Here is a 13,646-nt window from a genome sequence, read left to right as displayed (position 1 = left end):
AAAAAAAAAAAAAAAAAAGAAGCGAGAGCCAATCAGAAAGGGCAGAGAAGAGGCGCTCACCAATCTGAAGGCGCGTTCCATCAGCGCTGGCAGTGACGGGAGCGCTCCCTAGTGCCGGGAGTGGGGGCTCTGGACTGGGCCGCGCGCGACAGCGGGACGTGGCCGAGGGTGCGCGGGGCGGCCGGGTGCTGTGCGGCGCGAGGATCCCCCCCCCCGGGCCGTGCCCTGCCTGCGCGCGGACCATGACCCGCAGCTGCTCCGCTCTGGGCTGCACCACGCGGGACACCGGGCTGAGCCGGAAGCGGGGCATCTCCTTCCACCAGTGAGTGGGGCGGGGGCCCCCTCAAGCGCGGTGGCTCGCGCTGACAGGGGACACCGGGGGGCTCCCCTCAGCCCCGCGCGGACAAGTCAAACCGCCACGCGTGGGCTTCAGCAGGGCCGCACCCACGCGACCAGAATCACGAGTCACCTCCGCCCCCCCACCCCCAGCTTAAACATCGAGAGATGGGGGGCGGGTGGAGAGAGGCACCTGAGCAGGTGGGGGGGGGGGCGCCTTCCCCCGCAGCCGCCTTCAGTGGATACCTGGAAGGTATTTTTATAATGGAAAAAGGCGAGATTTTCTCCTCATCCCTGGACTCCAGGAGCTGGGACTTGAAGAGAAAACACCAACCACCACCAGCAGTTGGCGTGAGGCGACCTGCCCGGGGGCAATATTTTGAGAACCCTGGAGTGGGGAGGGAAGGCTAGAGCTTTAGGACGTGGTCTAAAGAGCCCGAGCCCTACTGGCATAGACTGGAGGGATGTGGCCGCTCGGCCACACCTGAGTTTTAAAGAGTTAAACAGCCTTGGGATCTACACCTTCCCCACTGAAATCCCCGTAAATCATTGTGGCTTCACAATCCTCTTTCCCTCTGTTTCCCTCTCCTCTGCTGCAAAGTGAAAGATGCCACCCGCAACATCAAAGAAAATGACAATAAGCGTAAATGCTGCAATGACTCTTAGAACTGCCAAAAGAATTATAAAACATTCCTTTGTCTTTGGTACATTTAAAAAAAAATATTGGTACCAGCTCAATCCCTGGTTGAAAAACAGGGTGATGGTGGTGAGGATATATGTTCATAAACATTTTGCCCTGTTTTTCAAATTTTGCCATTTTAACCATTTCAGCAAGCTCTACTGACAGTGTTCTCAAATGCACAAAATAAAATTGAAAAAAAAAAATTATTCTCTTTCTTTTATAGTAATCTTAGGGGGTACCTGTAATTACAGGAGATTAAGTATTTTCAGACAGATTTTGTTTTTTAAAATTGTGAGTAGCCTTTTCAATTTTAAACTGAGATTTTATAATTTGACCCAGACTGTTGAGTAATATTTCAGGCCCCCAGAGCGGTCTGTAAAACCTCAGAACTTTCAACTACAGATACCACAGGCACAGGACTTACCTATGAAAATTATTATGCTGAAGAGAATTAAAGGAAAACAGAGAGTCCTAGCAGGGCCTGATCCTGAAAATATTGTAGCTTTACTCAAGTGAGTAGTCCCATTTGCGTGGGACTGTCAAACTTACACATGTTTAAGTGTTCGCAGGATTGGAGCCATAGGTCCTGAACTACTGATCCCTACAATTATCTGCCCTTACTGAAAATGAAGGCTGAATCCATTATTTGAGTTTAAATAAAATTGAAATTATTTTTTATTTCAGATGTGTGGGGGGGGTGGGGAACAGGAGAGCACATGGGTCTGCTAAGAAAAAGATCTCAGGCTTTTCAATTCTCCATCATAGGCAGGTATGATTTTGAGGCCTTGATCTCACACATTAACATTGCATTATTGTTTTCCTTATCTCCAATGCAAAAAAATTAAAGTCCCAGTTTACTAACTGTTTAGTGTCACTTACTAATCAACATAAGAACAGCCATACTGGGTCAGACCAAAGGTCCATCAAGCCCAATATCCTGTTCTCTGACAGTGGCCAATGGCAGGTGCCCCAAAAGGAATGAACAGACAGGTTATCATTAAGTGATCCGTGCCCTGTCACCCAATCCCAGCTTCTGGCAAACAGAGGCTAGGGACACCATTCCTGCCCATCCTGGCAAATAGCCATTGATGGACCTATCTTCCATGAATCTGTCTAGCTCCCTTTTGAACCCTGTTGGCCTTCACAACACCCTTTGGTAAGGAGTTCCAGAGATTGTCAGTGTGTTGCATGAAAAAATACTATCTTGTGTTTGTTTTAAACCTGCTACCTATTAATTTCATTTGGTGGCCCCTTGTTCTTGTATTATGAGGAGTAAATAACACTTCTTTATTTACTTTCTCTATACCACTCATGATTTTATAGACCTCTATCATATTCCCCCTTAGTCACCGCTTTTCCAAGCTGAAAAGTCCCAGTTTTATTCCTCTCTCCTCATATGGAAGCCGTTCTATACCCCTAATCATTTTGTTGCCCTTTTCTGAACCTTTTCCAATTCCAATATATCTTTTTTGAGATGGGGCGATCACATCTGCACGCAGTATTCAAGGTGTGGGCATACCATGGATTTATATAGAGACAATATGATATTTTCTGTCTTATTATCTATCCCTTTCTTGATGATTCCCAACATTCTGTTCGCTTTTTCGACTGCCGCTGCACATTGAGTGGATGATCTCAGAGAACTAGCCACAATGACTCCAAGATCTCTTTCTTGAGTGGTAACAGCTAATTTAGACTCCATCATTGTATATGTATAGTTAGGATTATGTTTTCCAATGTGCATTACTTTGCATTTATCAACATTAAATTTCATCTGCCATTTTGTTGCCCAGTCACCAAAATGGCAGATGAAATTTAATCATGGGTAACAGTACACATACATCCTGATTCTTCCCCACTCACTTGTGTTGAGTTGTATCTTATGAGATGAATAAATTGCCCCTTACTTACATACACATATATGTCCATTCTGATCCTTTAGTTCCCATTGTCTGCAGTGGTGCAAGATCAAACCCTGTTAGCATGCACTTTTACACCAAAGCTTGATCCTGCAGCTACTCTATGGATGAAACCCTCATTAACTTCAGCGAGCAAGGACTCAGATATATATATATTTTTTTACATTCCCAACTTTATTTGCAAATGGTCATAGTTTTGTGAGCTTAAAAATAAAGTAATTCATCTGTAATTTGATTCCTCTGTAGATATTGACTATGTCGATTCACATCCCAAAAATAAGGAATGTAATATATTTCAAATCTAGCAAATGTACTTAATTCAGGACTCTTTCCGTGCTCAGTCCTTAACCCTGCAATTAGATGTGTGCAGGTGGACCATTCCCAAGTCTGCTTGCACCTGGCAGTTTAGAGTCCTAAATTTGAACTTTCAGAATTCAGCTTTTATGATTTATCTCCATGGGGAAAAGCACTGTTGTATAACCCCAGAACAAAGTTTTCCCAAATGTCATCACTCTCTTCTTCCTCCACCCTCCCACACCCCCAAAAATTACATTTGGGCAGTACCAAGTATATGTGATTTCAGCCTGAATGCTGAATTTTTCTGAAAGTGAAAGTGTGCAGGTGAAAAATAGCATCTTTTATAACTGCTATATTTTGAAAAAGATAGCATGTATGTTTGAAAGAGACCCAGTCAAAACAGACAGAGGTCCAGGTGGATAGACCGGAGAAGGGAAGACGTCTTGCAGGCCTCCTCCATGCATGGATCTCCATCTGAATCCCTAATATTTCAGGGTAGATTAATATTGCATTTGCAGAGTACATGCTGGGGCATCTCACAGAGTGGGGTTCAGCAATTAAGCAATCCTAACTGCACAGGTAAGACCTGCCTGATCTCAGAAGTGTTCTGAAGTGCTCCTTAATCAGTTTAACTGGGGAATTTGTAACTGTAAAATTGTAACTTTTCAAAACCAAAGTATTTGAATATTAAGGACACTTTTTCTGCTTTTTTACGCCTTTTATCAATTTGGAATGATACCATTGCCTTCAATGGAATTACTCAGGATTTACAGCAGTTTAACAGAGTAGAATTTCGCTCTGACTGTATTATGAGAGAGCTCTGCTCATGTTTCAGGTTTCCCATTGATGACATACAGCGTACAAAATGGATCCATGCTGTTAATCGAGCAGACCCCAAAAGCAAAAAGGTTTGGATTCCAGGACCTGGTGCCATACTGTGTTCCAGACATTTTGCAGAAGCAGACTTTGAATCATATGGTATGAGAAGAAAACTAAGGAAAGGAGCTGTACCTTCTGTTTTTCTATACAAGGTAGTTTAAAAGAACTTTTAATGCAATTACCATTTTTAATAGGTTGAAAACGCATTAGAAACCTTAAAGACAAATACTAAAATTTCTTGAAAAATTGAGGTTGCAACTCATGTTGTAAGGCTACAGCAACACAAGTGGAAACTTCTTAGTTTATTTTATGCTGTGTCACAAATACACTTGAAAGAGGGATGGGGGAAGGAAAACATTCTTTATAAAAGCCATTTTGAATAATTTTAAATACATTGCTGGCATTAGTGCTCTTTCAGTTTAAACTTAAATAACCCTCATCCTGCTAACAGCTCTTCTGAAACTACTATTGCTTAGAAAGAATCTTGTCTTTTTCTAGTAAAGCAACTAAATCTAAGACAGTTTTGTTCTGATCTATCAATTCTAGGTAACTTGATTCCTGCCATGCCCATGAAAAGTACAGTAAAAATACAACCCTCTTGTTACTGTACATGTGTATTTTTTTCTCATTTATATTTAAATATTTATTCTAGTAGGCTTTCATGCCTACTGGGGGTGGTCATTGTTTGAAGGATGAGGCTATAACCATGCTCAGGGGAAGGGTGATCTTTTGGCTAAAGCACAGATACAGGGGTGTTGTGAGATTTCATTCATGAGTATTTGGAAAGCGCTTTGAAATCCCCAGATTGAAGGCATTTTTATATATGTGCAAAGTGTGGTATAACATTCTAATATCTATTTAATCGATTGTGGAAATAATATAGCTCTCTGCACTTACTTGAAGCTTTTTATAACAAGCATTTCTGATAATTAATGATAGGAAGAATCTGACAGTTGAATTTTTGAATTGCATTACACCATACCTGTCTCCTTTTCCATCACACCAGCAGTCTCTATATTTTATAGGCTTGTTACACCTTTGTTTTTCCTACATTCCAGATATCGTCCCAAATTTTAGGTCACATCCCCTATTTTCTGAATTATTCCCTGGTGTATCTCTGCTAATTTTATTCATCCCTTTCAGAATTTCAAAAGCCTCTCTTTTATAGTATTAACAAGACTGGCTCTCTTATTCTTTCCTTGTAATTTATTTCAATGTTTTTCAAACAGTGAGTCCCAACTCACCAGTGGGTCATGGGACTTTCTAGATGGGTTGCAGGTCCCTAGGCAAACATACACTTCTTCCAGGCTGGAGCAGAAGGAAGGCCATGGGGGAAAAGGGATTTGGAGAGCAAACCTGCCCCGCCCAAACCCCACATCAGCAGCTCCTGTTCTGCAGGGCTGGTCCCAGTTCCCTGTTCTGGGCATTGCAACCTGGCACATGGGATCACAGTGCTATTTATGGTTGGTCTGGGTGCTCCTCCATCATAAGGGAGGGGTGGCTGGGCCAAATTTCTGGGAGTGGCATTGTGGCCTGCCACATGGGATCGCAACGCTGGGCCAAACCTGAGGAGCATTGTGATCCCATGTGCCAGGTTGCAACGCCTGGATTGGGGAGCCAGGTCCAGCCCTGTGGCACAGGAGCTGCCACTACAGGGTAAATGTGGAGCAGGCTCGCTCTCTAACCACCACTACCCCTGCCCCTTGGGGCCTCCCCTTTGTATCCGGCCAGGATCAGGGTTGAGGTTCAAGGTGGAGGGTGCATGTATCTAACAATGTCCCTTATTAAGAGTCTGGGAACCACTGATTTGATTGTTGAGATCTGATGGCATCTTTTTTGTCCGGTGTAGTATCTTGAGACAATAATATCCTTATGCCAGAAAAACTTGTACAGTACCCAGCATTCAGATATGAGGGGAGTAAGTCCAAAAAAGACCTTTCTTAGAAATATCAGCACTTCCTATTTTTCTGTTAATACAACCAAGAATCTGGCTTGCATTGTTTCACTATAGATGTGCACTTGTTTCAAGTATTTTCCCAGATAATAAGCCCCATATTCTTTTCTGTATTGTAGGATCCTCTGAGTACATATCTTAGAAATAGAAGATCCCAGAAAGCATTAAAGCAGCCACTCTCACATAATTCTCCTGATGAGGAGGTCATTACTGCAGATCACAACTATAGCTTAAAGAATCCTGCAACGGCTGCTGAGCAACAGACAGAAATGAAAGAAATAATACAGTTGCCTCAAAAGAAACTTGTTGCAGCACGAAGGTGTCTCTCATACCGAGAACGAAATGTCTTTAGTGTAATCAATGAGCTTGCAAAGAAGAAGCTGCTCTCTGAAGAAGCTATGAGCCTGCTGCAGGCCCAGTTTTCAGGTATTAAGGGCATTGGTTAGACAGTAAACTCTTCAGTGCAGAAACTGTACATTTTTTTCCAGTGCCTACCACACTGGGACCCTGATTTCAGTTGGGGGCCTCTAGGCACTAATGAAATATAAAAATAAGAACCACAACCAAAAGGCTTTTTCTTGAAGATGCTGTATCTCTAATTGGTTACTAAAAGTTACACAATATCGGCCTGTCCTCCAAGGTTTTTAGCTCCCTCAGCTTGTACTGAAATGAAGGTGAGTTGGGGATATCTGGGTTGCGAGTAATGTTAAATATTAAGTGCCACCCCTGTCTAGAAAGCAAACAAGTCGGGATAAGACAGAATCCACTGCAACACCCAGAGAAAGAGGCTAGCATAAGCGAGAGAGTTCTGGCAGGGGCATGGAGGATTTAATTCCCTTTCCCCCTTCTGTAGGAGAGGGAACTCAGCAATCGTCTGAATTTTGCTTTATTGCAACAAAAGTGCTTGAGTGATAGCACTTGGGCATTAGGCTTGTGCCTTGTCAAACACAACTTTCTTTTTTCTTGCCGTGTATCTCATGCCCTGCAATGTAGAGGCATTTTTCATCTGAATTAAATGATCAAACTGTTCACGCTTCTTACCAAAGCTGATCTATATTTTTAAAAACAGATTTGCAGTGGGAGCCATACAGCTGGAGACAGATGACTGAGTACTCCACAGAAATGAGGCAGTTTGCCTGTACTCTCCACCTCTATAGTAGTAAAGCCTATGATTATGTAAGAAAGAATTGTCCCCTGCCTCATCCTTCCAGCCTGACAAAGTGAGTATTTATTCTCGTTATCTCAAATTCTATTTCCAGGTTGTCCTATAATAAGGAAGAGATGGAGTGTTCAGAGTAGAGATTTCATAAAAACCAATTCAACGTGACACCTACACTATTGTCTTACATTTTAATTATTTGTAACAAAGAAGCTAAACAGAAGAGGCTGCGATTGTTACAGGAATATTAACTCATGTCAGAGTATGTTGTTGGGGGGAGAGGGAGGGAGGCTGTGCAGAACAGTTGCACCATCAGCAAGTAACACATCCAAAGATTAAATTTACAGTAGCAGAGGTAGTCAGAAGCATGCTGCATTCTTCCAAGTGAGTGACCACTGGGGAAAGATAGACATCAAGTGCTTGACTTTGATATCTGTATTCATTTCAGCATATAATAGAAAGGGAACAAATACTAAAATGCGATGACTACTTTCATTACTATTATTTACATAGTGCCATGAGTATGCATGGTATTTTGCAAACACAAAGCATGACCTTGTCCCTGACATGAGGAGTTTACAGTCTAAGATCCAGATCCATTGACTTCAGTGAGAGGATGACTGGGCCAAATACTAGATAGAGAACAAACTGTAAAGATCAGTCCTGGAGAGGGAGCAGACTGCACTAGAAGAGATCAGTGCCCACATTTACAGAAGTGTGTGCAGCACTGGTCAGCAGAAGATATTGAAGAGTTAGATGGGGTTCAGAGAAGGGAGATGAGAATGATTACAGGCATGGGAAAACACAACAACAACAAAACCACTTTCCTGAAAGGAGAGATTGAAAAGATTGGGATTGTTCTCCTTAGAAGGGAGAAGATAAGAGGGGACATGCTTAAAAGCATATAAAATAATGAATGTTAGAGAGGAAGTAGATTAGATGTCTCATGTAACACAAGAACAAGGGGACACACAATGAAGTTACACATTCAAAACTTATTGAAAGAAATACATTTTGTGTAAAAATAATAAGATTGTAGAACTCATTGCCACAGGAAGTCGTTGAGAATTTACTAAGATTCAAAGAGCTATTGACCTTTATATGGAGAACAAGAATATCCAGAATAACAGTTAATGCAAAAAAGTTTTGGATGGGATAAAAATCTCACGCTTTAGGATTTAACCAGTCTCCACTTATTAGAGGTCAGAATGAGACCTTCATATGGGACAGAATCTCACATCTGCCTACTGTGGGTTTCTTTCTGGTCATCGTCAGACAGGTTACTGAACTAGATGGACCACAGGTCTGATTCAGTATAGCAATTCCTATGTTATGACGGGAGGCCAAGCAAACGTACCAAGTGTGAAGGGGAAAGAGGGTAGGAGCTGTTCCAAGCATACAGGACAGCATGAAACAAATATATGAAAGTAGTATGAGGCAATAAAGGAACCATTGGAGAGAATGCCAGAGCATCAGACAGGTGGAGGAGAGGATGAAAGTTGAACTGTAGGAAAATACTGTTATGTTTCAGGCTGCAAAATGTATCATCCAGGTAAGCCTTATTACTTTATAAATGGATGGTATGTATATTAATTTGCATTAAAAGTCAAGTCAGCATTTTACTAAAGCCTGTTAGCGGTTTCTTTTTTTCCCCCTTAGATTATAGCTCCTAATTATTTATATCCTCTGTCTTCCAGCTGGTTGTCTAATGATGAAGGTAGTCCAGGCTTCAGCAACAGTATTTTCTTTCACCTTCAGCAGAGAGTAGAGCAAGGAGAACAGGCATACCAGTATTGCTCACTGATGATCGAGGGTATGGCTCTCAAGAAACAGCTGGAGTGGGACCCTGTGACTCGACGTCTGGTTGGGTTTGTAGACCTAGGTGCAGGAGCACTTGATGCTGATGAAGCACCACTGGCCTCAGAAGCTATAGTCCTAATGGCAGTAGGTGTTCTTGGTCACTGGAGAGCTCCCCTGGGTTATTTCTTTGTAAATGGAACCACTGGCCATTTACTAGCTCAACTGCTTTATCAGACCATCAGCAAGCTGACTAACATAGGTATCAGAGTTCTCTCTGTGACATCTGCAGCCACTGCTCACGGTGTTGAGTTGGCAAAGGCGTTGGGCATCTGTATTGATGCCAACAACATGCAGTGCACTTTTCAGCATCCTCACAGTGCCACTCATCAGATCACATATTTCTTTGATGCTTGCCAAATGCTCCAGTTAATAAGGAACGTGTTTCAGTGCTTTCACAGGATACAGTCCATTAATGAAACAGCACACTGGCAGCACATAGTGGACCTAGTGACTCTGCAGGAGAAGGAATTACTGCATATTAGTGACAGATTGTCAGGAAGACCCAGAAATAGTGAAAGCTGTCACTTGAGGGTGAACTACGCAGCACAGCTGTTCAGTGAGAGTGTTGCTGGCACGCTGGAATGTCTCCAGTTGTTGGGCCTGCCTTCTTTTCAGAACTGCGGTGGGACCATCAAATTTGTGCGCTTGATGAGCTATCTGTTTGACATTTTTCACGGAAGAAACTGTTACGGAACGGGATTGAAAGGGCCTGTGTCCTCTGAAAATTATGCCAAGATACATCGCCTCTTAACGGAGGCTAAAAGTGTCTTTGTTGCATTAACTGACACTTCGGGGAGACACTTCCTGAAAGGTAAACATAAATTAGGATTTTTAGGTTTTTTGCTTAATGCTGAGAGCTTAAAATGGCTTTACACAAACTATGTATTTCCAAAGAGCATGCCCTTCCGCTACCTCCTGACTTACACATTCAGCCTAGATCATCTGGAATTATTCCTCAGCACCCTCAGACAAGCATTTGCTAGCTGCGATAACCCTACCTGCATGATGTTCCAGACTGCTTATTCTAAACTGCTGACCAAGTATAATTTGACACCAGGATTACATCAGAATCTTCTTTTAGGTGACATGAACACCTTAGATGTATCTATTGTTCGTAGGACAGATTTGGCCCTTGATACTATTCATTCTCAGTACAATCGGGGTTGTGTGGCGATTCCAACAAAGGACTACATTTACTGTACAAGCCATATTTCATTTAACTCTACACTGAGTTATGCATTGACAGATCTGTCACTATATGCAGAAAGCATCACCTATACTGCTGCCTGTGTTGCTGAGAAATTAGCAGCTGCCATAAGATGTGAAGTCTGTGTCACTTCTCTCTTCGTGTCAGATGACAAAATCCTAAAATGTGGTTCACTGTTGTGCATTAAAAAGATCGGGAGCTGGAGTTTGCCATCAGAGAGCGTGCATCAGATTGTAAGTATTTCTGAGCAAGTCCTAAAAACGCATGCAAGAGTGAAAGGCTATAACCTAAACCGCAAGCGACAGGATATGTATTTAGAACAGAAAATTTTATATGAGTTATCTGAACAGAGTCACCTTTTCTCGGAGTTAAATAATCACCTATTTGATGGGGAGTTGTGTGTCACCAATCACTACACAATGCTGTTAAGGAATATAGTGCAATGTTATTTAAATGTCAGAGCTGAACATGCAAAAAAATGGGGTTTGGAATACTGCTCTGGAAGGCATGGATCGAAGAAGTTGACTAGGAAACATCCATTTTCATCATCATTAAAGACTTATAAATCTATCCAAATCTTACCTGTGCCATAATTTCTTACTAATTTGTTAAATGATGGATGTTCCCTTGAGTAATGTTTAGATAAGGTCTGATCTAGGCAACACAGGTGTCGGAGAACTGAGATGGTTGTTTCACTTGACCTCTTGGCAATACTGTGTCCAGCAGTGGCTAGTAAAGGAGAGTCCTAGGAGGATTAACTGTACTAGGTTCCAGTCATGCCTGGGGTTAGAAGTGGAAAATGAGTTTCTCACCCTAAATTCTCATTTATGCAGATTGCACAACCACAACCTATTTTAGAACAACAATGTCTATGGAAGGACTAGATTATGGAAGCTAATGGAAATCCACATTGAGGTTCATTAGCAGTTATGTGGGGAAGCTTGCTGAATACCTGCCTATGCTATGCCTGGTTCTGGGTAGGGCAGTTGGCCCCTGACTATGATGAATACCAAGTTTACTCATACATGTTTCGAAAAGGGGCTGGTGGGAAAGAACTGATGGAGTACTATAGCAGCAGATAACTCCTTAGAGCTGCAGAAAAAATACTAAGAAGCAAAACAGCTTACACAAAGCTATTAAAAAAAATAAAATAAAGATTTGTACTAGAAACATGTTTTACTTGTACTTACTGATTACGTAATCACTCTGCCTTTCGCCCTTTAATTCCACTAAGAGCTTATTAGAAAAATAAAGGATTCCAAACTGCTTCCTTTAAATGCTTAAATCTGAACACGAATTAGGATAACATGAAGCGAAGAAAAGACCTTGATTTTGGCTACCCCAATGGGAAAAAAGTCAGTCAGGTAAGAAATAAAACTGATGGAATAGGATCAGATGCAGGGGATCTGTCACAGAATGGAATGGATAGAAAAAAAAAGACTTGTTTCTCGATACAGGATTCTACAAAATACTATATACAGGGTGGGGCCAGATAATTAATCCTTGAAAATATTTAGGAAGTAATATCTGCAGATGTGCTTGCCAGTGTAGGAGGTATCCTGCCTTGGGGAGCTTGAAATCTAAAGACAGAATAACTCAGGACCCAGTAGGAGACCTAGTGCACAGTGTTGGCGAGAAACTTTTGGTTTGCTTGTTTCCTCCTCTTAATAAAATGTGGGGAAGATAGTACAGGTATTTGACTGACAAGGATTAGTGTGTGCAGAGCTCATCGGAGAAGTGAAGGATTTGGGTGAAGACCCGACCTATTGTAGTTGACCATGCAGAAGAGAGGGAGAAAGAAATGAAAGTGGGGGCAAGGCTAATATTGGTGGGTAAAGCATGTGAGGAAGAGCATAAGGAGATCCAAGCTGTACCATCAGCTGACTATACAAGGCCTCAAGGGCAAGGAAGAGATGTTAACATTTGATTAGGTGGAAAAGTCCATTTGAAAGAAGTTGTACACAGCAACCCTGGGACTTGGGGGAAACAGAAGACTCGGGATTTGACATAACTTCAACGTGTGGTGTAATAGCCTCCTGCTGCGAATCAGACAGATGTGCTTCAGTTTTTGTGTATATTATATTAATACTGTTTTCAAATACACAAACTAATAAAAGTGCAGGTTACTGTTTCTCTTTTTTACTTTGTTATTAATTCCTTACTCCCTCTTTCCAGTACCTTTCTGTATATAGCTGGTGGATTTCCTCCATTCTGCACTGTTTTGTACTAAACAATTAACAGTTTAAAATTCATCTGCTTATTTCCATCTACTGGGTTCTCATTTCTTCAGTATAATTGTTTTTTCCCTTTAAGATTACTTGATTTCCTCTTTGTGGGGAATTGTAATTTGCACTTACTGGGCCCAATCCTGTGAGATATCGAGTACTTTGTAGTCCAGTTGACTTCAATAGTTTAGGGTGCTCAAGACCTTTAATAGCATCATAGTCCTAATCACTAGCTGGGGACAAATAGCCATGCCTCGCTTAGTTCCTGTCCATTTCTGCAGGGCCCTTTTATTTCTTTGTGAAGATAATAAAGAAGGTGTAAAAGTAACACAAACACCCATTTGGTGAAGAGTAGTTACTGAGCAAGCCCTTCCCCCAACTTGGGTGGTGGTGGTGGTGGTGAATCCACAAGGCCTGCCTACAGCTTCCTGCTCTAGGCCTTGGCTACACTGGCGCTGTACAGCGCTGCAACTTGCTGCGCTCAGGGGTGTGAAAACGCCCCCCCCCGAGCGCAGCGAGTGCAGAGAGCTCTCGCAGCGCTGGTGGCGCGACTACACTCGCGCTTCACGCGCTGTGAATTCCCAAGTGTAGCCAAGGCCCTAGGTATAAGAGTGTGTGCTCCCTAATTTCCCCCACCCTCCCACGGAGCTGGGTCCTCCTTTATATTGTTCAGCTGAGAGCATGGGCCATTCATGAAGTACTGCTCAGCTCCATCAGCTGATTCCCAGCACCTGCCTGCTGGGCTTCTCTCTGGAGCAGTCAGCTTTGCTTGAGCCATTAAAGAGGTCATCTTCTGTCCCCATTTTAATGAGGATTTCTCCCTCTCGCATAGCATGCCCTGTACCAACCTGTGGTCCTGGACATCCCAAGCTAGTAGCTGAAGCCTGACTTACTGCTGCTTCTGCTGGAACAGATGCTGCTGTATTTGTAGCTGCTGCTGCAGCTATGGCAGGATCTGCTGCGGCTGCTGTTGCTCTCCCACCCATTTCATGAGAGCTTCAGGAGCCATGCTTCTCTCTGAGCAATGGCAAGCTATGCCTGCATTGTTCGCTACATATAGGCTGGTAGGTCCTGATCATCAGCTGGGGACAAATGGCCACACCCAGCTTTCCTCAGGGCTCTGTTTAT

General features: G+C 42.6%; 1 protein-coding gene across 2 annotated transcripts; it reads left to right on the top strand.

The window, feature by feature from the left end:
- The first annotated feature begins 151 nt into the window (after positions 1-151).
- Positions 152-12,339, top strand: THAP9 (THAP domain containing 9). Of its 2 annotated transcripts, none has more exons than XM_024212632.3 (5): positions 152-322; positions 4,070-4,265; positions 6,187-6,493; positions 7,137-7,287; positions 8,924-12,339. In XM_024212632.3, the coding sequence occupies exons 1-5, from the start codon at positions 243-245 to the stop codon at positions 10,884-10,886; spliced, it is 2,697 nt and encodes an 898-aa protein (XP_024068400.1). In that variant the 5' UTR covers positions 152-242; the 3' UTR covers positions 10,887-12,339. The 2 variants fall into 2 exon arrangements, with proteins under 2 accessions (XP_024068400.1, XP_024068407.1); XM_024212639.3 differs by lacking the exon at positions 152-322 and adding an exon at positions 500-1,787.
- The last annotated feature ends 1,307 nt before the right edge of the window (positions 12,340-13,646 follow it).

The sequence above is a fragment of the Terrapene carolina genome, unplaced genomic scaffold, assembly GCF_002925995.2.
Source record: "Terrapene carolina triunguis isolate 2854851 unplaced genomic scaffold, T_m_triunguis-2.0 Scaffold136, whole genome shotgun sequence".
Classification (NCBI taxonomy): Eukaryota; Metazoa; Chordata; order Testudines; family Emydidae; genus Terrapene; species Terrapene triunguis.
This window is presented reverse-complemented; position numbering and strand designations above follow the sequence as displayed.